The 26,075-nt window shown below is 41.6% G+C and overlaps 3 protein-coding genes across 3 annotated transcripts in view; all 3 read left to right on the top strand.

Moving 5' to 3' along the window:
- The first annotated feature begins 2,509 nt into the window (after window positions 1-2,509).
- On the top strand, window positions 2,510-3,663 carry LOC136801600 (diphthine methyltransferase-like). The gene has a single exon (XM_067058240.1). It carries the CDS (start codon window positions 2,515-2,517, stop codon window positions 3,523-3,525), a length of 1,011 nt encoding a protein of 336 aa, XP_066914341.1. The 5' UTR covers window positions 2,510-2,514; the 3' UTR covers window positions 3,526-3,663.
- A 165-nt stretch (window positions 3,664-3,828) lies between these two features.
- Window positions 3,829-26,075, top strand: part of LOC136801601 (doublesex- and mab-3-related transcription factor dmd-4-like) — a 39,219-nt gene continuing 16,972 nt past the window's right edge. The window contains exons 1-2 of the mRNA XM_067058241.1: window positions 3,829-3,938; window positions 4,108-4,188. The gene's annotated coding sequence lies outside the window, so the exon portion shown is untranslated. The remainder of the gene's footprint in view (window positions 3,939-4,107; window positions 4,189-26,075) is intronic.
- LOC136801602 (uncharacterized) lies at window positions 4,750-21,589 on the top strand. The gene is given in 7 exon segments (XM_067058242.1): window positions 4,750-6,570; window positions 8,190-9,874; window positions 10,295-11,449; window positions 11,559-14,243; window positions 14,930-15,060; window positions 15,062-15,881; window positions 16,218-21,589. Coding segments are annotated over 7 exon segments (13,422 nt in total). The 5' UTR covers window positions 4,750-4,903; the 3' UTR covers window positions 21,497-21,589.

Here is a 26,075-nt window from a genome sequence, read left to right as displayed (position 1 = left end):
TTTCAAAAGGGGTCATGGAGGGGTTTTAGGGATTCCAGGGGGTTCTATCCTTGAGCTATTGAGCTATCCTATTGAGCTGACATCAATAGTTGTTTTCCATCCTAGAATATTTTTTCGTTAGTGAGAAATAACAAACTAATAACAAAGAAAAATTTTCAATGGCTTGCTTTTTGCAAACAAAATCTTCAAAATGAAAATATTTACGATTGTCGAATCTTCTTGTATTCAAGGATTTTCTGTGGCACTTTGGTGGCATCCATCAACTTTCTGTTTCTTTTTTATTATTCCATCACAAATTTACAGGAAACTTTGTTAAAAAAATAATACCTTAAGGGAAGAAATTTTCGCGGGAATTTAATTTCGCGGTTGGTCAAATTATTTTTTTCGCGGGAATTTAATTTCGCGGTTCATCAATTTTCGAAAAATTCGCGGGAATTTAATTTCGCGGTTGCATGATATTTTTGACCAAAAACGTTATTAAATAAGCAAAAAACCTGTTTTAAGGCTTGAAATAGTACGAATTTGGGGGAATGCGTGAAATAAATTTAATTTCGCGGGAATTTAATTTCGCGGATTGACGATTTTGTAAAATTTCGCGGGAACTTAATTTTGCGGTTCTTGGCAAAATCCGCGAAAACCGCGAAATTTTGTTCCCGCAAAAATTTCTTCCCTTAAGGTAAAAAAAGTTTTGCCATAATTTTAGAAAAGGGGCATTAAAAAAGGAGGGGTAGTATTTTGATTTTCAGGTGGAGATATATATTGATATATATTTTTGTCATTCAGTCAGATCAATTTAAAAGAAAATCTGAAAAACTAATTTTATTAGATCAAAAAGATAATACAGGATGTCTTATTATAATAACTTCAAATAGATGTAATAACTCCTTGATTTGATATTGAGACAAGGCAAAAATAATAACTACAGCCTTTATTTGTATAAGCAGGTACAATCATGGACAAAAGGTTGTAGACAAATGAAATTTCAGTGAAAAATGGTGAGAAATAGAGCAAAATGACTCTTCAATGCGTCTGAAAAAGGAGGGAAGTTAAAAAACACACTTTCGAAGTCGTTGCATTGCTTTTGAATTGCTTTTGAGGCAACCACAAGCAAAAAATCAGCGTTTTGATACTGGTGTAAGCCAGTTAATCAAGCCCTTGTGGTTTGCCCTTGTGGTTAGACTGCAGTGGGTGACTTTGAAAGACTTTGAACAGCTTTGAATGGGTTTGGAAAGCACCCAGAACCTCTTGGGAACTTGTTTTGGATTGATATTGAAGTATTTTGCAAATATTGCAGAAGTCTACAAACCTTTTGTCCATGATTGTATAAGGGTTACAAAAGATAATTATGTTAATTATTTTCACATTTAAGATGGTAAAAAATGAAAAACATGCTCCTAAAACACTTCAAGAGGAGTTGCGGAGAATGCCAATTGATTACCAGAGAAGAGTAAGATGGACCCTTCGTATTGGTGCTGCCTGGCTTTCTTTAGTCATAGGTGGTGCTGGTGTCTTCTTCTTAAGTAAACCTTACATGGACAGAAAAAGGATTGAGAAAATCAAATCAGGAGAATTTTTCAGAGAGATACAAGAATCTGAGGAAAAGTATGGTTTACAAAAACGATCTTATAATCAGATGAGAAATCCTTACAAACAACAAGACTCCAATGATGATTTAGATCCACCAAAATTTTTGGCAGAAATGATCGAGAAAGTTGTGCAAGAGGAAAGCAGCAAAACTAATGGTGCACAATAGTATACATGTAGACATTAGATAAATATTATTTGTAAATATGATTTTGTAAAAAATAATTTTTTTGAATTTCTATTAAAAACATACGTAAGTAAAAAATATGTAAAGCTTTGCAATTCAAAAGGGAGCCATCCCTTCTTTTAATGAAAGTACCAATGTTTCAAGATTTTCATTTTCTTCTTATTCGGAAAAGACTTCATACTACTAATCATATCACCTCATTGAAAATAGGAAATAAACTATAATTTGGTCAAAATCCCCTTTCAGGTAAACAGACAAGTGAAGATGTAATCTACCTTATTTGAGCTAATTTTCGCGGGAACTAATTTTTAAGGTCGAAAAGAAATATCCGAAAAATTGCATTTTGCGGGTTTTAATTTTCGCAGTTTTTTTCATTCTGGAATTTTCGCAGGTTTTAATTTTCGCGGTTTTGTCCTTTTTTGGACAAATTTCTTTCGTTTTCCTAGGGATTTTTCAAATTTTTCGATAAAATTGGAAAAAATTGTAATTAATTTTTGCGGTTTTTAACTCTCAAAATTTTTTGCGGGCTCAAATTTTGGCAATTTTGACGAAAAACCGGGAAAAATGCTAAAATTAATTCCCGCAAAAATTAGTTACAATAAGGTAATCATAAAGAATGGATTTTTCTTACTTATCCCTCTGAAATGATAATGAAATATTGCTACCCCTCCTCAAAAAATAAAACTGCCCAAGGATTCTGTATTCTGTTTAAATAATTCTATTTTATCATTTAGCTATTAGAGATGAAAATAATACACGAAGAAATATTAGAGCAAACTGCTGACTCCATTGAATCTTTATCAGAAGATGTATTTGCTTGCGCAACTTATCAATTATTAGAGCGTAAAAGTGATGATCAACCAGCAGAAAGAGTTGGATCTGTGCTACTTTACAAAATACAGAACGGTGAATCTGTTAAACGGTTATGTACAACAAAAACAAACGCTATCCTTGATATGAAATGGCACCGGTCAAGTTACCAAAAGATTTTAAGTACTGCTGATTCTAAAGGGATAGTTCATTTTTATTCTGTTGTGGATGATCAACTAAAAGAAGACAATTCATTAGTTCTCAATGAAGATGCTCTTTGCTTATCTGTTGATTGGTACAAAACTCATTCTCCAGAAAAAGTAGCATATAGTTTATCAAATGGTGACCTGGCTATTGTACAACTTACTGAAAGTGGACCCGAATTGTTAAATTCATGGACTGGTCACACTCTTGAAGCATGGATAGTGGCTTGTGATCGTGTAAATGAGAATATCTTATATACTGGTGCTGATGATTGTTTGCTGAAAATGTGGGATTTGAGAATGGGAACGGAGAGAGCATCTGTAACAAGTAAAAGACATTCAATGGGTGTGTGTAGTATTCAAAGTCATCCAAAGCGAGATCATGTATTTTGCTCAGGGAGTTACGATGAGAACATTATAGTATGGGATAATCGAGCAATGAAAAAACCATTAAGTGAATTTGAAACTGGCGGTGGCGTCTGGCGGTTGAAATGGCACCCACATGGGTATGATACTTTACTAGCAGCTTGTATGCATAATGGGTTTAAGGTCATAAACTATGACAATGATTTAGCCAACCCCGTTTTACAATCAAGCTATGAAAAACATGAATCTTTAGCATATGGTGTGGATTGGTGTTTAGATTATGAACAACAAAAAAATGATAACAAAGATGAAACCGTTATTGCCAGTTGCAGTTTTTATGATAAACTGCTGACTGTCTGGAAAACAGAATGTTAAATTCTTCAATTGAAAAATTGGAAACACAAATAATCGATTTACTAATTCTTCATGGAGTGAACTTTTCATCTGGATTTTGTATTTTTAGTCTACTTTTGTTGTATTTTTCATCAATATGCCTTTATTTGACGAATTCTATGTAAGTCTAATTATGAAAGGAGTTTGAGATACTAAGAACTATAGTTTATGACTGCAGCTGATAGTGATCCACCCGCGGGAGGTTTTCTAAGAACCATTTACTGACTATCGTCATAAAAAGAACCACTTTTCATGTACATCGTCTATTTTTATCTTTATTCTTTCAGAATTCTTAAGAAATAAAATGAGTTGGTTAAAGGAGAACTTTGCCATAATACTAGGGACCATTACAGAACTATCCTGATGTGTCATGATGGAGCTGAGTTTTTGAAATGGTTAGTGCTTTTTTTGATTTAATGGGAGAAAAAATTTGTCGGGGGAAACTTTAGCCACTAGTGAAAGTTAGTTGATGCGTGGGCAAGGTAGATTGTCCTGCTTGAAATATACACATTGAATCTACGAACGCTACCATCAACTAACCGATAATGTCATCTTCATTTTTAGGGTGAATGTGAGGGAAATGATTGGTTTGCTGAAAACCCTGGTGGACTGGAAACCTCGAAAATAATGATGGCACCTCTTGAGGTTTGTCAGTTTTTCTCTTACTTTTTGACTGTTTTTTGACTGGTTGCTTTGTGTACATTGTTTGGAAAATCACATTTAAGCTGATTTTAGTCTTAGAAATACTTGGGGAAATACAAATGGTTGTAAAAATCAATACAGGGAAATAAGATTTGAATAAAATGAAAAGAGAGCAGAAAGAAACTTTTTAAAATTAAAAATGCGTAGTGATGCAAGCATGTTGGTTTTTCTCAAAGATTAATTTTGCCTTCCTGGATTGTCAGTGAATTTCCAAGAAGATTTCTGCTGCGCGCAATCAAAAGTTTATTTTTTTCTCCAGACGAGCTTGCAGCGTAATTTTTTTTAAGTTGTACAATTTTACTGCCTGTTTGTAGACGGCTGGTGAGAATGTTTCAACAGTTTGAAAAATTAAAAAGAAAAAAGAACTTGCTTGTTACTTTACTACAAATCAAATGCATTTAAGAATCGTTTATACTGAATATGTGCGGCCGCTAAATCACTGAGGCGAAACGAAATGTATGCCATTGAGGTCACCAGTTAAACATGCCGAATTTATTCCTCGAAAGACGAAATTTCAATCTCGATCGAATTTCTACTTTTATGTAAAAAAATAATAAAGTCCAAGATTTATTTTTCGAATATTTGGAATTTTTGATAATGTGTGACAATACTTAATTGGGATTATTGGAGTTGACGGATTTTTATTTGACATTTGAACATGGGGGTTGTACCTCCATGCTGGTTGAAACTATTGCTATTAGCATTTTTATTTGTTTCTGTCATACGCGCAGACGTCAGTTCTGATAGACTTATAAAACGTTCGAAGAGAAGTTTAGAGGATGAGATAGGAGATGGGCTTTATGAGGAAGCCCCTATTGTTAAACGTGAAGAAATTCCCATCCTAAAAGACAGTAATGCTTCTGCAGAAGAAGACTCCAGCGATGATGAGGATTCTAAGAGTTCCAAATCTGTCGCTGATCAAACAGTCGCATCCAAGCGTCATTTGCATCAAGCGAAGCTGACGTCAGCACAAAATGATGTTGTCATGGTGAAAGATGAGCAGACACGACACGAAGAGAAAGCAGAAGAAAATGCACAGCTTCGTTCAGGTATGCATTCGAATAGTGATCACCCCCTGACTGACACTGAGTTGACCAAACAGTATAGACCTGAACATGACGTTCATGATGGTGAAATGATGGGTTTAGATGATCAACGGAAACGTACTGATATTGAAAGGACTGATAATAATAATAATGACAATAATCTTGTTACTGAGACTGATGACATTCTTAAGCTCTTACAAAGCACTGACAAAGACACTTTACTCATGAAACGTAATCATATAGGTAGATTAAGTGACATTTACCCAGTGAGGGAGTTGAGAGTAAAACGTGGTGACGAGCATGCAGTAGCTGATACTCATGACATGCAAGATGGCGGAGCTCCCTCACATTTTCAAGTTGATGATAAATCAGCTGACCTTGAAATCAATGCTAATTCTGCCGGTGTTAAAGTGAAAGCTAAACCAGCCTCTTTACAAGTAGTTTCTAGACCAGGATCTCATGGTCATGAACAAGGTCATCACATGGAGATGTTTCATGAGCCGATGATGCACTACCACCATCCACATCATCATCACCACCACGGCCACCACCACCGGCGCCACTTCCACCACCCACACCACCACCATGATTATGATGATGATATGTATGAAGAGGAACATCATGAAATGCCTCACTTCTTTGATGTTCCACATTATGGAACCACGTGGGGTCATGGTATAGGTGGCTGTGGTGGTGGTATGGGCGGTATGGGCGGTGGTGGCGGATGTGGTGGTGATATCGGTTTCGAGCATGGTTTTGGTCGCTCCTTACTCCCCTCTTTACGTGGCGAACCTACCCCTCTTCTACCGGGTGTCGGGCGTGAAGAAAGAGGTTATGGGCGGTCCTCTATAGATTCAGTTTTGGGATCCAGATTAAGTTCAGAGGCTAGTCTAAGTCGTTTGAGTTCAGCCTTACCTGATAGTGAATTATTACTGATGGAACGACTGAAAAGACTCGAGGACGAACGTGCACGTGAAAGACTGCTGGACCCTATCTCAGAGACACCCGAGTCTCGTTTAGCTGACCGCATCCGGAGTCTAGAATCGCGTTACAGTGACCTATTACCAGAGCGTCGTTCTCCTCTACACCCTGATCGTTTGAGAGCGCGCCAATCTTCAAGATTTGATGATTCATTGGATGATAATACTTTTGGATTACGTGAAAATGCCCGTTTCCACAGCAGTTACCATGGACCGTTTAGTGATATGGTACACGAATTCAAGAAGCGTGATCATTTTGGACGACACCGCCAACGCAAAGAACATGGAGTTCGTTATAGGTAAGAACATACTCCTTTTTTTCTTACAGTCTTAGATCTTAATTTCATTTCTCTTGATTCCACGAGGTTGTCGAAAATTTGTTCTTTAACAATCTTGAATTTAAGAATGACAATTATGTTGAACAGCCAAGGTTCCACGAAGTTCTAAACATTAAGTTTTTTTATCAGGCATCCAAAACTTCTAACAAATTAGTCCAATAAATGTACTTTTCTTTACTATGAACCAACCTATAAATCTATGTCGACCGTTCAGCATTTTGTTTTCTTTTCAGATTGTTCTTATCTTTATTTTTTTTAGACTTTTACCCTTTTACCCTTTTTTACCACTTTGAGCATTATTGTAATTCGGTGATTCAAATGCTCTGATTCTCTTGCTCTTCTCAAATTGTTCTTGTTTTTGTTCTTGCTTTTTGGCGTTTTTGGGTGAAGTTGTTCTTACGAGACTCCTTATCTTGGTATACAATTTGCATACCTATTTTGCTAAAAACTGAATCGAGTCTAAATAGTTAATAGTAAACATTTACGCTATGATTTCTATTTCATTCGATTTTTGGACAGCCTTTTACTTTGGCTAAATTCAAGCTTTACATATCGAAAATAGATCTGATAAAATTATTCTTGTAATTCTCCAGCATTCTCGGAACTCCAAAAGAGAGAGGTTTTGCCGCCTTCCAATATATTACATTTTCAGCGTTTATGAAAACTTCTTTTGTATTTAAACAATAAGAACGCGTACGATTTTTCTATAAGAATAGTGTTTTTAGCTGAGGGTGATTTATGCTTAGAAATTTGTCCAAACTGAGGGTGAGATCTTAACACATTCTTATTTTTCACATGCTTTGTTTTACTGAAAAAAATATTCAAGACAGATTTTATTCGAGTGGTCTATGAGTTAGCACATTTTAACCTAATTTTCAACATACGCCTGTGTCTCCAGAGTCGATGTTCATCATTTGTGAATGCCTCCTTTGTTAATTAATCTTTTGTTAAAAGTATCCTCCTTTTTTTTCCAATCTTTATTCTTGTTGAAAAATTCTCACACTAGATATATTCTTGTGATTTGGTTGATTTTCACCATAAAGAGTATTCTTATAAATCAAAGTCAGCTTTTGTTGATGACCTAGAAGAAGTATTTCTTTCTTCACTATTTTGCTTGGTCTCATTTTCATCTGTATGTGGCTTTGACTTTTTAGGGGGTCTATTTCGATTTTATCATATTACCTTTGATTGTTTACTTTCTATAAAATCTTTTTCACAACAAAGAAGTCTTGATTTCTTCTCATTACAATTTGTTTGTCTATTGAGCATGAAACAAAAGGAACAATTCTCTGTTTTCATTTTCTGTTTCACTTATACCCAAAAGTGAAAATTGTTTTTGTTACTTTTGTTTAATTGAAACAAACTATGTTCAAAATAAAACAATTTCAAAACATTTCTATTCTTTTAAAACACTTAAATTTTCTGAAAATATAAACAAACTTGGAAATCCTCTCGATTTAAAATGAAATCTCAACAATTCAGTCAATTTTTTTTATCCAATATCCAATATCTAACCCCTTTCCATCACCAAACACTTTAAAATGCATATTAAATACAATTGACATTTTCCATTCGTTTAGAGAGGAGACCGGTAAAACACGATTTGAGATTCCAGGAACTGACTCCGGTTTACCTGATGCTGTCGTCAATAGTCCTGCTACCAAATCCTTTACTGACCAGCCACAATCCGACGCATTCGGATCTCGGTTAGATGAAACGCCAAGGCAAATAAGAAATGACGAAAATATCGCTTTACAGAAATCCCTTACCGAGAATCCGGAATTTTCAGCCAATGATGGACTCACTAACAAAGCCATTACTGGAGAAACGCTTCCTGAAATTCAAGGGGAAAACGGGATTGCCAAATCGTTGGCACAATTGGAAGGAACGACAGGAGGTGTTGCGAAGATGGAGCGTCCACAACAACCAGAGTTGCATGGTGACACTATACAACAAGCTTCTGAGCAAGACGAAGCTAAGGAAGAGGAAGAAGAATTTACGAAATTATCGCGATCTCAAGAAGCGACCATCAAGAAGTTTGGAAGTTTACTACCTTTAGGTGACGTCGCGCGACCTGATCTGTATTTACAAGACCAACAGCATGGCGCGTCTGCGCATGACAGTGAAGGAGCCTCGCTTACCCAAGATGCACCGCTTCACGAGGAGCCGCATATCGAACGTAAACAATATGACGACGATTATTCTTCCAGTAATGATGGACACCCATTCAAGAAAGATCAACTCCCATCGTCAAGTGATAATAAAACAACACCTGCCCTTAAGATCAAAGAAGATCAGCCGAATTCGAGCGCCGCCTCACCTCTGGATAACAACATTGTCAATACGACAGTTCCCGTAGTTGCCGATGACAAACCACATGGACTAAATATCGAAATCTCCAAAAGCAAAAGTATTAGTTTCGACAACCCATCAGGTGTGAAGCTCTCCACCTCGACAGGAAGTGTCAAGAATCAAAGTGTTAGTGTAGAACATAAAACTAAGCGAGGACATATCGCCCGTAAGAAAAGCGAGCTCATCATAAAGAGACTTCGTAAAACGTTGAAAGGACTTCATAAGGAGAAAGACAAGACAGAAAAAGGTGGTAAAAAGAATGCAGTTGTTGTAAACCGCCCTGATGTTATTTATCACCCGCCACCTGAGATCATTCACCGCCCTCCTATCATTGTTAATAGACCGCCCCTAGTTATTCAACGCCCATCTATTGTTTATCATCAACCGCCAGTTATTGTGCATAGACCACCAGTAATGTATCAACAACCGCCTTTGATTTTCCATCAACCATCACCACATTTCAGCCAACCTATTGTTCATCAGCAAAATCAATTTGTCACTGTTCCTCAACTACAACACATTGGCTCACATGTGTCCCACCACGGCTCGTTTGTCCACACACCTCTTCATTCGTTCGGTTATTTACCCAGCGCTCGCCAAACGTTCGGTACTTTAACCTCTACTAATCAAGTAATTGGACCTTCTTTAACTGATGGTCAACTTGTAGGATATAATTCTCCATTAGTAGGTGAAACAACAGGTGCTCTATCAAGTCATGACGGTGAAGCTCCTCTCACTGAAGGGATGTTTGGTGGACGCTCCGTTCAAGTTCTCAATCTGAACACTGATGATGGAAATGTGATCGGCATGAGGAAATCCATCATTCATTCACAAAAGAAAACTAAGAAACAAAAGAGACATCATATTCACCGTTTACTGTCAAGATCAAGACGTTCGTTGGTGGAGAGAAAAGGTATAAAAAAAGATGTGGTCGTCAACAGACCGCCTATTATCTATCATCCTCCGCCAGAAGTTTATCATAGACCAGATATAGTTATTCATAGACCGCCCATACTCATTCATCGCCCTTCAATCATTTACCACCAGCCTCCAGTTATTGTCCATAGGCCAGCTGTCGTTTATCATCAACCCCCTCTCGTTTTCCATCAACCACCTCCAGCAGTCCAACAGCCTTTACTCGTTTCTCATGATTCATTCATTATGCATCCTAGTTTTGTTGCACAACATTTGGGTTCAGTTGTGAGAACGGCTCAACAGTATGTCGGACCTCCTCGAATGTTGCATGATTTTGGTCCTTCTCAATTTATGCATGCGGAACCTCTTATGGAGGGGACGAGTCCATCATCTGATTATGCATCCCCTTCTCCTTTAGATACCATCAACAACACACCATCTATTGAACAACCCATACAAACACGTTCTAACTTACTTACTACTGACGATAATGACGATACAGACAACTTAATTCCCATCGGACCAGCTGATCAGTTAGTCAAACGAAACACAATCAACAAACCTAACAATAAGACAGTTGATGTGACAGGTGGCAAAAGAGGTAACATTGAATTCCACAACCTTGAAAGTGGAGCACACGAGATTGTGGTTCATCGTCCAGGTGTTGTGTTTCACCCACCACCAGAGGTGATCCATCGACCCAACATTGTCATCCATCGTGCACCGCTCCTTATCCAACGTCCGTCTATCATCGTCCACCAACCTCCTGTCGTCATCCATCGACCACCTGTGTACGTGCACCAACCGGATGTTGTGTTCAAAACACCGGCTCCTATCGTCCACCAACCGCACTTCCACTCACACGATGTGTACGCCCACCGACCACACCTACACCACGTGCATTCCGATTTGGAATATCTGGACCACGCTGCTTCCTTTCACGGTCACCATCACGGACATCATCATTATGGCCCTGCATTGATGGGAAACCTCGGTGGATCTGGACATGCTGGTGATCTAGGTGGCCTCTCAGAAGAAGGTTTAGGACAACACGGATATGCAGGTAGTTATGGAGGGTTCGGTGAAGCTGATCATGGCTACAGTGGTAACATCTTGAACCACGGTGTTGGTTTTGATGACTCAGCACTTGGTTTCCACCATTCATTCGGTGGAGCTTTCCATCACCATCCAGGACAATTGGGTCTTGGTCACGGTCTCTATGACAACTACAATGGTGAAGGCGTCTTCGACACTCAACACGAAGATTACGGTAACCATGAACCATACCAACGTGGTAGCACTTACTTCGATCAAGGTTTAGGTGATGTGTATGGATTGAAACAGTACGGTAAAATGAAAGGCATGAACCATGTAGGTGTCGGTCTTGCTCGCTCCAAGATCAACGACAAAGAGGAAAGTTCTGCCGACGACGCCGACAGTGACGATGATCGCGACGATGACGACGACACGACTGACGACAAACTAAACAAACGTGACTTTGTCGACACAAATGCTTACACACGATCTATTATTATCCCCGAACCTGCTAAAACTGCTAAATTTATCATGAAAGGTAATTCTGATTAATCTTCTATTATCTAAATGTTTTTGTGTGTTTAATGTGCATGACTTGTTGTGTGTTATGTGTTTTGCATGTCTTCTTATCTCTTTTCTCTCATCAGAGCATCATCACCAACAGCGCAAAGACAACATTGAAAGTTCACCGCCAACAGAGAATGCAAGTGAATCGCCTGATGAACAAATCTCATCAGAAGACGCAGCACAGAATTTCGAACAGCCCAAAGATAATTTGGAAGAGACGTCTGATTCACCTGTCGGACACCTCTTCCCCAACGGACATCAACCGTCAGTTGAAGAATTAACAGCAATGGCGGAAAAAGGCGACGAAGAAAGCTCTACAAACGAGGATGCATCCAATGCAGAAACTCGTTCAACTGAAGAATCTCCTCAACAGCCAGAAAGTCGTCCAGTTGAAGAAGCACCAGCAGCCAGCAGATCCAGTGTCACTAAAGCACATCACCACAAAAAGAAATCTCACTTGTCACGACTTCATCATAAGTCGAATGCGGAAAAGAAGCAAGACATCTCTGCTCGTTGTTTAAGTTGTGGAAACTCCTGTCCTACTGATTGTTTCGACTCTCATCATTTCGGAGCTGGTGACCTCAGTTTAGCTGATGGTCATCTTGGAGGTTATGGAGGAGGAATCAGCGCTGGTATCGCTGGATTCGCACATGGTGGTTCTGGATACGGGTACGGAACGGTTGCTACTGGTTATGGTAGCGGATATGGCGGTGGATACGGTGGCATCGGTGGATACGGTGGCTTCGGTGGTTACGCACATGGTGGAGCCTATGGTAATCATGGATACGTTGGCAACTTAGGTGGTTGTGAAGGAGGTTATGGTGATTGTGGACATCATGTTGGTCATCACGAAACGGTGGTAAATCGGCCGGATATTGTGGTTCCACAACCTCCAGATGTCGTTCACAGACCTGATATTGTTATCCACCGAAAGCCCATCATCATTCATAGAAGACCAGTTTTTTATCACCAAAATCCGATTGTTGTGCACAAGCCGCCAGTAGTTGTGCATCAGTCACCGGTTTATGTGCACCCAGTAGTCCATCATCATAGAATCATCACCCACCATGTACATGATTATCATATCGAACCACAAATCCAGCATTCAGGATGTGAATGTCAGGGCAAACGAGACTGTCTCTGTGATCCTGACAACAACAATTCAAAACGAGCTCACATCGAAGAAGGTAAATTTAATAAGACTGCTTTTAAAAAGCAAGACATCGCATCTAGATGTTTAGACTGTGGTGATCACTGCGATCCTGATTGTCCAGGTCTTTCGGGAGGTGCTGTCGGTGTTGGTGGAGGGTATGCAGGAGGTGTAGGAGGAGCAGGATGTGTCGATCAAGTCCCTCTTGTTCATTGTGAGCATCGAACAGACGAACGTGTCTTTAATCGTCCAGACATCCTTGTTCCTCAACCTCCAGATATCATCCATCGACCAGACATTGTGATTCACCGTGCACCCATAGTCATCCATCGACGACCGGTCGTTTACCATCAGTCGCCGATTGTTGTTCACAAGCCACCTGTTGTGGTTCATCAAGCACCAATCATTGTACACCCTGTCGTGCACCATCATCGAGTTGTCACGCACCACGTGCATGATTACCACGTAATGCCTCATCACCTTGATACAGGTTGTTCGTGTGCCGGTAAAAAAGACTGCATTTGTGACAACAAAGAACCACAACAGGAGGTCAATGTTTCACCAACAGCTGAAAATGAGCCTGAGCAAGCTTCCGTTAATGCTCGATCAAACATTCCAAAACCTACAACCAAACGAACTGTCATCTCTAAGACCAATACTACACAAGAGGACTACACCAAAGGCAAAAAGAAGAAGAAAGACGTAGTCGTCAGCAGACCTCCGATCATCTATCATCCACCTCCAGAGATTTACCACAGACCTGACATCGTGGTGCACAGACCTCCTCTTCTCATTCATCGCCCTTCAATCATTTATCATCAGCCTCCAGTCATTGTCCATAGGCCAGCTGTCGTTTATCATCAACCCCCTCTCGTTTTTCATCAACCACCTCCAGCAGTCCAACAACCTTTACTCGTCTCTCATGATTCATTCCGTGTTCATCCATCAGCCACTTATCAACATATGGGGTCAGTCGTCAACAAAGTTGGTAGTTACGTCGGTGTTCCTCATGGTCCTATCTCCAACTATCCACACTCGAGATTCTACGATGAGCGTGGATATGGGCCAGCTCCACCAATGGGATATCGTGATTACGGCAATGAACATCTTTCTTATGCTGGTCCTCTCGGTGACCATGCACCTTTCGTTGAACATGGTGGCCTTCCTGTTGCCAACGACATGGCAGGAGGCTTCCAACATGGTGGATTTGCTCATCAACCAGTCGGCCACGCTTTCGGTCATGAATTGGGTATGGGCCATGGTATAGGATTTGATCGTGGTGTTGGATACGCTGGTCATGGTGCCGGCTTCGTTGGTCATGCACCAATGGAAAGCGGCTATGGTAATCACATTTATGGTCCTGCAGCCAATGAAGGATTTGACCATGGATTTGCTGGACATAACACAGGTTTTATGGGCGTTCAAAGAGGAGAAAGCTACGGTAACGAAGCTTTGGACAATTTCGGGCGAATGCCAGGAACATCGTCTCCTCTTCACGAAGCAATGGGATCAAGACGTGAACTCTTACCAGAAAGTTTCGAACGAAATCCTGGTCCTTCCGAAGGCTATGAAAGAAATCTTGGCCCTGCTCCCGAAGCTGGCTTCCCTAACCAAGGTTAGAGATACGTATTTCATGCAATGGCTGCCAACCGACCGACTAACCGACAATGTTGACGACTGACCCTCCATCCATCCCTTCATCAACGCCATACAAACCATTCCATTCCATTTTTGGAAGCTTATGATGATCGCCAACAACTTGCAGATGATTGTTTTCTCTCAGGAAAATGTTCAATCACATTTCTGGAAACTGATTACAAATACTTTAACTTTGTTGGTATCGAATTGTCATAAGCTTCCTTCATCACCAAACCAATCATCTGTCACCTACGAATCTAACCATTCTATCCATTCATTCATCTAACTTTTTCATCATTAACATATATAATATAATATTCTGACTGCATTTATTGAGTTTTCACCATCTAATCGTTTTTCATTGTATTCACACTTCACCATTCATCACATGTTCTTTTCTACACTCTCAGCTGACTAACCATTCGTCTTTTAACAATCAACCAATCCAGTGACGATTAAAATACATCATTATCATTTGACGACTAAACAATTTGACTGATAAACATTGGCAGTCATTTTTTTCTATCTTTGCTTTTAATTAGTTTTAAATATAGCTCTGAATTATTCGTGTATTTGATAAAAAAAATCAATATTTCATGTTTCCATGTCTTCTTTTTACTTTTGACTTACTTTTCAACTAACTTCCTCTCAATTTCTTTGCAGGAGAAGCAGCAGAAGAGGGACCAATGGGACGCTTACCACAAGGAGAGTTCAAAAGATCATCCATTGTCCATCCAAAAGTTCGACGTTCCTTGAAAGAAGAAGAGGATGAAGACGACGAAGAATTAGATGTAAGATGAACACAAAGATGAAGCCGAAAAACGAAACCACGTGGTCGTCGCACGTCCTGATATCATTTATCATCAACCACCGGAAATCGTACACAGGGCACCAGTTGTTGTACACAGACCTGATGTCGTCATCCATCGTCCACCAGTGGTTGTTCACAGACCTTCAGTTATTGTGCACAAACCAGACGTCATCTTACATCAACCACCTGTCGTCTTCAACACTCCAGGACCAATGGTTCACCAACCACACGCTGTTTCGCACGATATGTACGTTACCCATCCAGTACCTGAGTACCATGGATCTGAATATCAACACGTTGGTGGAATGACCACCACTCCTGCTGTTCTCGGACACGTTTCAAACATGGGACACTCTGTTTCATACGGAACCAACGAATGTGCTGATGGTTCTGAAGATTGTGGTCCAACAAACTTCGGTGAAGAAGAATTCGATTTCCCAGTCAACGGTGGTAACTCTGTTCCATTCGGTGCTGGAACGGGTATCGGTGGATTCGCCGGTGGTTATGGCGGTTTAGGCGGCTATGGTCATGGATACGCTGGCTACGGTGGTTCTTACGGTGGAATCGGCCATGCTTACGGAGGTTACGGTGGATTCGGCCATGGGTACGGAGCAGCTGTTGGACGAAATGAGATCAACGAACCAGAACCAGAAGAGCCAGAGGAAGAACACGCGGAGACGAAATCGAAAGTGGAAAAACCACACAAGAAGAGTCTTCACAAGAAGAAAGAAAAACACACAAAAGCTACCAAGAAACAAATCCTAGGGGGTGGACATATTGCCGTTGGTGTCAGTGGTGCCGCAGGTAAACATTTGTCTCTTTTTCTATTTTGATAGTTTTTGTGATTTTTTGCGAAAGTTTCAAAAGGTATACCATAAAATTTTTAGGCCATCTTCACATCACATCTTTCTTTACTCGTAGCGGTTTTTTTTCAAATTTATGCTTGAATCCTTTCATACGGTATTGCTTCGTTTTCATGCTAAACAAACCATCTCGAAGAAGGTGCAACAATTATATTTTTCTGTCAATGGTTGATTGGTCTTTTAAAAGTTAAACCAGCTGGGTAGGTTTCCAATCTAAAGAAGTTTTGAAATCTTTTGAACATTTTGCCATCAAATTTACTGTTCTTATTATTCCCAGGACATGGATTTGTCGGTGGATTTGCAGACCACGGTGGTCTATACCACGACGGTGGTGTTGGTGGTATCGCTGGTGGAGTTCATTCAGGACTTGGTGGAAATGGCGCTGGATGTGATGGCCATGTAGCTGCTGATGGCGCTGACTGTGGACACGTTGGTGGATACGGATATGGCGGCCATGGTTACGGAGGCTACGGTGGTCATGGTTACGGAGGTGGTTACGGATACGGTGGAGGATATGGACATCATGCAGGTTATGGATATGGTGATCACGGTTGTGTTGGTGATCACTGTGGTTGGGGAGGAAACTACCGTGGTGGACCCACTGGTGGTACACAGACCACTGTCTTGTACAGACCCGATGTTGTCTTCCATCCAAGACCTGAACTTTATCATCGCCCAGATATTATTGTTCATCGTCCTGATGTTGTCATCCATAGACCATCAGTGGTTATCCATCAACCCCCTGTCTTGGTGCATCGACCTGCTGTTTTATTACATCAACCACCAATCTTGTTCCATCAACCACCTCCACACGTTCATCGTCCAGAGGTTGTGTCACATGATGCTTACGTCACGCACGCTACACACGAACACGTCGATTCACACTGGGAGCATGTTGGAACAACTGCAGGACACGGTGGTTATTATGCTGATTGCGATGGCCACGCAGCAGCCAATGGTGCCGATTGTGGACATGTAGGTGCAGGATACGGTGGCGCTCACACTGCTGCTTATGCTGATGGTGTTGCTGCTGATGCAGGAGCTGGTTACCATGGTATCGGTCTCAATGGAGGTCCTGGATACGGAGGTGCTGGATATGCTGGTCATGGTGACCACGTCTCCTTCGGATATGGAGGACATCACGGAACCGGAGCTTTCGCTGTTGGTGCAGGTGATCACGGTGCTAACGGAGCGGGATTTGGAAGTGGTGTCTTGGATTACCACCACGGTGTCGGCGGTGGTGTGGTCGGAGATGCTGGCGTCGCCGGAGTTGGTGGTGCTGTCTATTCCCATGATGGTGTTGGACAAGGCTACGGTCACGGTATCGCAGGATACGGGGGACACGTTGCTTCCTTCGACGGACACGGCATTGCAGGACCAGCTCACGCAAGTCCTAATGCTGTGCACGCTTATGGCAAATCACACGTTGAAAAAGCGAAGAAACGATCACACCATTCACACCACAAAGTTCGTCGTGACGTCACTGAAGATGATGATGACGAAGAATTAGATGAAGACGAACGTGAAGAAAAACGATCCACAGTTGAGAAAGCTGAGAAGAAACATCACGTCACTGTTATCCATCGACCAGATGTCATCTTTCATCAACGACCAGAAATCATTCATCGTCCTGATGTAGTCGTTCATCGACCAGACATTGTCATCAATCGACCAGATGTTGTCATTCACAGACCAGCAGTTGTGGTTCACAAGCCACCACTTCGCATTCATCAATCGCCTATTGTTTTCCATCAAACACATCCAGTGGTTCACCAGCCTATTCATCAATCACATGACATGTTTGTTGAGCATCACGTCCCTGTTCATGTGGGTTCGCAATTTGAACACACTGGTGGACAAACCTTTGGCGCTGGATACTACCCATGCCATGATGAACAACCAGGGTGCTTCAACGGATACGCTGAAGGAGGGTATGGTGGAATTGGCCACGGCGCAGGTTTAGGTGGATTCGGTGCTGGATATGGAGCGGGATTCGGCGGTGGTTTCCATGGAGGTGTTGGTGGTTTCGGTTACGGAAAAGACGCCATCGAAACTCCAGAGAAAGAAGAAGTCAAAGAAGAAAATCCATCAACCAGATCTAAAGTCTCCAAGAAATCCAAGAAGGGTTCCAAGAAACATCACGTGACAGTTGTTGCAAGACCAGACATCGTTTTCCATCAACGACCAGAAGTTGTACACAGACCTCCAGTGGTTGTTCACAGACCACCTCTAGTCATTCACCGTCCGCCAGTTGTCGTTCACAGACCTGATTATGTGGTTCACAAGCCAGACGTTTTGGTTCACCAACCACCCATTGTCTTCCATCAACCAGCACCACTTGTCCATCGACCAGTTGTTCAATCACATGATGCTTACGTCACACACCACATCCCCGTTCACGTTGGATCTCACTTAACTCACGTTGGCAACAATTTTGATAACGGTTGCTATGGAAGCAGTGATTGCGATGGAGTTTCAGGTTATGGCTATGGTGGTCATGGTTACGGATATGGTGGCCTCGGTTATGGTGGTCATGGATATGGATACGGTAGCTATGGCTACGGAGGCCATGGTTATGGAGGTGACTTAAATGTGGGTGTTGGATACAACAATAACGTTGCCATAGAAACTGGAGACTGTGGTGGTCACGGATGTGGCTTCAAGAAGGAAAAAGTCGAAGGAAAAGAAGAAAAAGTTAAGAAAGACAAAGGAAAATCTGACAAAAAGGAAGATTCCAAATCAGTCACTGCAAGTAAACGTTTCTTCGGTGGACACGGCTTTGGTGGTCACGGTGGCGGCTATGGAGGATCTGGCCATGGTGGTGGCTACGGCGGCCATGGCTACGGAGGTTACGGACACGGAGACGGAGGGTACGGTGGCTATGGTGGTCACGGAGGTGGTTATGGTGGCCAAGGAGGTGGTTATGGTGGCCACGGAGGTGATTATGGTGGCTACGGTGGTCATGGAGGATATGGCGGTTATGGTGGTCATGGATACGGTGGTGATCACGGTTGCTATGGTGATCATTGTTGGGGTGGCAACCATCGTCATGGACCACATGCTGACGAGCAACACGTTGTCGTTTCAAGACCTGATATTGTCTTCCATCCAAGACCTGAGCTTTATCATCGTCCAGATATCATTGTACACCGTCCTGATATTGTTATTCATAGACCATCAGTGGTCATTCATCAACCCCCTGTCTTGGTTCATCGACCATCTGTCATCTACCACCAACCACCCGTTGTTTTTAACCAACCAGGACCAGTTGTTCACAGACCAAACGTTGTTTCACACGATAACTATGTTGCTCATGCTCACCATGAGTTAGTTGGTTCTTCTATTGAACACGGTCACGGAGGACATACTGGCTACGGAGGACACTATGAAGGTCATGATATGGGACATCACGGAGACCACGGCTACGGCGGTTATGGTGGCCATGGAGGCTACGGTGGCGGCTATGGTGGTCATGGAGGCGGTTATGGTGGTCATGGAGGCGGCTATGGTGGTCACGGAGGCGGCTATGGCGGTCACGGAGGCGACTATGGCGGTCATGGAGGCGGCTATGGCGGTCACGGAGGCGGCTATGGCGGTCACGGTGGTGGATTTGGTGGACACGGATTCAGTGGCTTTGGACACCACTTCGGTGGATTCGGACATCACGGAGGATTCGGCGGACACGGTGGATACGGAGGTGGACACGGTGGCGGTTATGGTGGTGGTCATGGTTATCGATCACACATCCCACACCCAAAGAATGAGAAAGGTGGTAAGAAGAACAGAGTCATCGTCGCAAGACCCGATATCGTTTATCATCAACCACCAGAAATTGTTCATCGTGCTGATTTGATTGTCCACAGACCTGATGTCATCATTCGACGACCAGCAGTTGTCGTTCACAGACCACCTGTTGTTGTCCACAGACCAGACATTGTGTACCATCAACCACCTGTGGTCTTCAATACTCCACCACCAGCTGTTCATCAACCTTTCGTTGAGTCACATGATCAATACGTCACACATCCAGTATACGAGCACGTGGCAAGCAACCTTCATCATGTTGGTGGTGAGACGTTTACCGCTGGGCATCATGCTTATGGTGATGATTGTGCTCATGAAGGCTTCGGTTATGGATGCAGTTACGGTGCTACTGGTAACGGCTTAGGTGATGGTCTTGCCGGTGGATACGGTGCAGGCTATGCTGGTGGATACGGTCATGCAGGTTACGCTGCAGGATATGGTGCAGGATTTGCGGGACAACCTGGTTTTGCAGGAAGCTTTGCAGGTCACGCAGGTGAAGGAGATGTTGTAGGAGTTGTCCCTGGAAACGAAGCTATTGGAGATCATGTTTTAAGTGGGGGTGAGGAAAGTACTCGACCAGCAACTGATGTTGGAGCAACAAGAGATGACGTTGCTGACAGTGCTGATGCTCCTGCAGATGCAACAGCCGCTGGAAACGCTGACAAGAAATCCAAGACAAAAAGTCGACCAAAGAGATCACTTTTACACAAACTTTCCAAGAAGGAGAAAGTAGAAGAAGATGAAGATGCAGAAAGCAAAAAAGTCAAAGCTAAGCAATCCAAGAAAAATGATATTGTCGTCAAAAGACCACCTGTCATCTACCATCCACCCCCAGAGATCTACCATCGTCCACCAATTATCGTTCACAGGCCACCCTTAGTTATCAGACGACCACCAATCATTTATCATCAGCCACCAGTAATTGTCCATAGGCCAGCTGTTGTTTATCATCAACCCCCTCTCGTTTTCCATCAACCACCTCCAGCAGTCAGTCAACCCATCTTGAAATCTCATGATACATTCATGATGCACCCTGCTGCTCACCTCAGTCATATGGGATCCATGGTCACTAACGCTGGTACGTATGTCGGTGTACCTGAACATCGATTCATGTATCAAGGAGGTATGGGCTTCTTCCATGCAGGAGAGCACGCTGACGGAGCTGCCGTAGCTGGACACGCCGGTGGATACGTTGGAGGATACGGAGCAGGTTATACAGGAGCAGGCTACGCAGGAGCACCAGCTGCTGTTCACGGAGGTGACATGGTTCCAATGCATGGACCAGCAACAGCTATGGCTACAGGACGCGATACCTTGGAAGGAGGAATGGAACAAGCAGGACCGGCGGAAGGAGCTGAGCAGGGTGAAGCTGCACCCCAAATGGAAGCGCCAGCTGAAGAAGGAAGCCAGGCTTTCGGTGGAAGCCAAGCTTTCGGTGGTCAAGACTTTCCAGCACCTGAACAAGGGATGGTCAACCAAGAAGAGAAATCACAAACTGATAAAATCTCCAAAATCTCTAAACGTAAATTCATCAGTCGTATTGCCAAAGTGAGAAACGCAGTTCGTTCAAAACGTCAAGTTTCAGCTGAACCATCTTACGCTTACAGACATTCAGATGTCCCATATGATTACGCCCCTTTCCCATATGCCGCACGCCGTCCTCATAAAACGACCGTCAATGTCGACGTGGTCGGTAAACGATCCGTTGACGACGTCAACAACAATAATGACGGGGACCATTTTTTATTCTAAAGCGGTCTCAGGTTAACGAAGAGTCTGAGACCGCCATTCCTCCTTTGTCAGATGATGAAGGCCAAACAAAGATGTCTCAATTTTTCAAGCCAGCTATGGACGAAAATAACGATGAACAGATTATGGATCATGTCCGAGTCCACGTCGAATCAAATGGTGGAAAATCGAAAATCCCTACTAAAGAGAAACGACAGGTCGATTCTTACTACCAATCACAGATGCCTGTTCCTTCATACGCAAGTCACGTGGAACCTGCTTCAATCGATAGGGAATACAAACCACAAATCCATGTCAATATTGAAACGGAGAAGAGACGTGACGAAATCCAACATCAACGCGAAAGACGTTCTTTGGGAGAAGAATATACGAAAGATATCCGTATACCTGAAAGTGTAGAGAACAACCTTGGTGTGATTCACCAGAAACGTGTGGAAGAAGAGGTGGAAGATTTCTCTGGTAAACGAAACAAGATTCTAAAGTTGGTCAAACGACAAATGTATGAACCACCGTATTGGGAGCCAAGAGCAACAATTCATGGTGTCAAAGCTATGAAGAATCCTATCTTGCAATTGCTTCGTGCTGCTGCTGGTCAAAAAACACAACGGATCCTTGGGTTGAACAGTAAATCTTTCGACATCTTCCCTGGACCGTTACCAGATGAACGTAACATTGCATTGAACAACAATTATGGGAAGGTGACCAGTGAAGCACCAACCGGAAGATATCCACAAGTTGATCAGCAAATCATGAAGACCTTTCGACGACCTTACGTCGAGCGTGCACAACAGCCACAGTACTTCCAGCAACAAGAAATCTCACCAATGAAAATGTATTCACAACAACAACAAGGATATTCAAGACACATCTTGCAACAACCCATGGATGTGGCACAACAACCTGGGTACTCACGACAAGTCTTGCAACAACCAATGGAAGTTTCACAACAACAGCCACAGCAAGAGATGCGATCAATGGAAGAATTCCCTCAACGCGCTTTCTCAAGAAGATTTCAGGGTGGTTTTTCCAATTTTGCTTCATTCTCAAGACGTGCTGCACAACAAGCACCACCGGTGATGCAACCTCAAGAAGCAACCCAAATGTTTCCACAACAAGAAGTTGCTTCGATGTTCCCACAACAACAACAACCAGATGAGATGTTCCAACCACGCGGTGAAGAAATTATCCAACCTCCGCAACCTCAGATGTTCACTAAACCTTCTTCTTTCTATCCACCTCATCCACAAATGCTGGAAGAAACAGCTCCACAAACAAGAGGTTTACCACAACGTCTTCCAATGGAGCAAGAACAAGTTCAACCAAGGACCATGTCGCAGATTCAAGAACCAACACCAAAAGAGATGGCTCAATTTCAAGAAATAGCTTCTTCTCCTTACTCGATGCCATACGACGAACGTCCGCAAAGAACTTCCTCCTTCAGAGAGGCTCCTCAATCTTATCCGATGTTGGAGCAAGGTGCTGAAGTGCCAGCTATGGAACGAAGTATTGCAAAACCAGTAGTTCAACAACAAGAAAAAGTAACAGCGCTTCCTGAGTTGAAATACAACGATCAAATCAGGAAATTGTTGCGGCCTTCAGCTCCTTTGGAAGCCCCTCGTGCACCAACTACATCATCTTTCGTACCTTCATACACTCAACCAATGGCTCGTGAGTTGCCACAAATTTCACCAGCGTTGTCGAACAGTATGTTGTATCAAGCACTACGCGATACACAAGCACCACATGAATTCACTGAGCAACCACTAACACGTCAATTACCTGAAGCTCCTCTTTTTTCTCCGTACATGGCCGCGCGACCGCGACAAATGATCGCTCCTCGAATTCCACGACCACGACCCATGGACGATTATGATGAAGAGAAGCCAGAAGTTCATGTTCATATTCAAACTGAAAAATCACACATTTCAAAACCTAACGAAGAGTCGACGAATTCGAAAAAAACTAACACGAAGTCCAAGAAGAGCTGAAGTTAAGATTAGGTTAGCATTTTTTTCAGTTATCTATTTTTTAATGATTTAATGACACAAATCCCTTCCATCATTGACAAAACCTATGGCACAAAGCGCAAAAATGAGCATTCCCCCCTCTCCCCCTCTCACAGTTTAAGCAATATTTCTTTCCCACCAACATTGTTCAACCCCCTCTTATGGCAATGTACCTAAATTTGACCACCGGAAATGTATCCAAATTTGACCACCGGAAATGTATCTAAATTTGACCACCGGAAAGGTTCCATAGTATATTGGCAACAATTGTAGGTCTAGTGTGTAAAAATTGGGACATTTCTCCTCTTGGTACGTCGTTCACAGATTTCTTAACACAGACTGTTAATCTGTGTTTCTTTCATTTATTTTCATAATCCAAACTTTGATGTAAATCGTATTTTTAGTTTAAAATATTTATTTTTTATTTTTTTAGAGCTTGGATACAAACTTTTATCATTTGGCCGCGAAATGCGTCATCGAATTGCTGTTGTTTTATGGACGTCATAGAGGTTCAAACGCCCTTCGGAATCCACGAGATCTCCTACAATGCACGCCGCCCGTACCTCTGCACGCCAGCCGCCCGACTGCTCGACTTTCACTCGTTCGAAGAGTGAACAATATTCATAGATTTTTCATATTTTTGATTATTTTTTGGTCTGATTAATCATAATTGGCATTGAGCGTTAGCTAAGTCATTTGCAGTGAATTGCTAGCTAAGAAGAAAGTCTTTTGCAGTGACTTGTTTATAATTTCGTTTTATTTTTCCAAAACCTTTGTGTTTGACAAATAAAAATATTTGTACGTTTTCAAAACGTTTTGACAAAAACAAGTAATTTTACGATTACGGAAATATATGAGAAAATAGTTTTGTTTGCAGAAGATTATAATTAAATTAATTTTTAGATATTCTTGAAATATATTATTTTATTGTAACTATATTTTTAATGAAAGAGAAATTCTTATTAACAGTAGAAAATACGAGTCCGATTTTCCAGAACTTTACATGTTGAAAGGGTTTTGATTTGTAATGCATGACACAATATTGCGTAACTGTGCTGACATCTAAAAGCTCTTAAGTGACACTTGAAATAAGATACTATTCTAAGTCATTCAAAAGAGGTATATTTCTAAATCGATCTTTTCTTCACGTACCAATTACTTTTTGTCTCTGCAGGATCCAAATTTGTAATAATCTGTTTTTTCGATCAAATAACAAAATCGGAATTAGACTCTGAAATCTGATCAAGTGAGATCAATGACTTAATATGGTCTTGCTAGCTATTAGTTTTCCCTTGAATAAGGTTTTCTTAAAAAAATATGCCAGGATAAGCTTCTCCTCTGCTATATGTCCCTTTAAAGTAATCGGCTTAGCGAAGAAAACCAACAATTTTAAAAACTTTTCACCCTTGCTTTTGATCTATTGAGGAGTAACTTTTGTACTGACGTCAGCCTACAACCCACCGGAATCAAATGTTTTTAGTGTTTTGATACATTTTGATTGAAAGCCTTTCACTCTCTTTCTTGGATTTGTAACCCACAAGTTGAATTTTTGAAACTTGATAACATAGATTGTTTTGACGTTGAGTTAAAAGCCGTAGATATGTCCTCAATAGTAGCTGCTCTATCTTATTCTTGATATTATCATCTTAATTGTACTAAGGAAATATTGAACGAACCCATTTGATGCTTATCTCGTTTTTATAATCCCTGTAACAGCCAGCCAGATATATTGGTTAAACAATATATCTATATATCCTTCTAAAACCGGGCTAAATAAATGAATCTCAACTCAAGAAGGAAATCTCAATGCTTCCCTACATCGTTGAGAGTAGTCCTCTTGTTTTGTCCCTAGGAATACTTGAAGCTTCCTTGGTAACTTTTAGACACCACTGTCTCGCAGTCCTGTTAGAACATTTTTCCTCAGAGGGGATGAGAAGTGCCATTGAAATTCCATTGGGGATTTTATTTGTTTTATTGATTTTATTGGAGCCTTTATTGTTCCAAGGTTAAAAAATCTATTGGGGATGGTTTTAGCGCAATTTTTAAACATTGAATTTCGAATGGGTATCAAATCAAAGTCAATTTCTCAATTTCTGCCAAATTTTTAGTGGGGCTGGGGTATCCCAGTGAGTCTGTGACACAGGGGTGTTCTTAGATTATTCTCTTTCACTTTAGCCCAATTTAAGTCCAAATCCTTGAACTTTAAACTAGTTGAAAGCATTTTTTTAACACTCCATTTTATAATGAGGAATCTTGCGACAATTTGTGAGTGAATTTAATGCCGTGTTCTTCTATATTTAGGTATTTTTGGTACGCCTGCCATGCCCTGATTGACTTAGATTTAGCGAATCACCAAATACTGTTCTTTTCTGACATCAAAGTATTGTTTTTCTGTTCGAACTTCCAAGACTAGTGCTTGGGAATAAAAATGTATATTTAACAAGTGTCGTTTGGGATTAAAGTCAGCATTCCTGAATAAAAGTATTGGGATTGAGGACATGAGAATTTTGGTGAAATTGAGGTGCCAGGAAGGGTCAAGAAGACCTTTGACCAAAAGTCAGTCTGCCAAAAAATTA

The sequence above is a fragment of the Clytia hemisphaerica genome, unplaced genomic scaffold (genome assembly GCF_902728285.1).
Source record: "Clytia hemisphaerica strain Z4C2 unplaced genomic scaffold, Clytia hemisphaerica genome assembly, whole genome shotgun sequence".
Lineage (NCBI taxonomy): Eukaryota > Metazoa > Cnidaria > Hydrozoa > Leptothecata > Clytiidae > Clytia > Clytia hemisphaerica.
The sequence above is the reverse complement of the archived record's forward strand: the minus strand, read 5'-3'. Positions and strand labels throughout refer to the sequence as shown.

What these genes read in the sequence shown, in the direction of transcription:
- LOC136801600 (XM_067058240.1), top strand. Translation starts at nt 2,515, where the DNA reads ATGAAAATAATACACGAAGAAATATTAGAGCAAACTGCTGACTCCATT.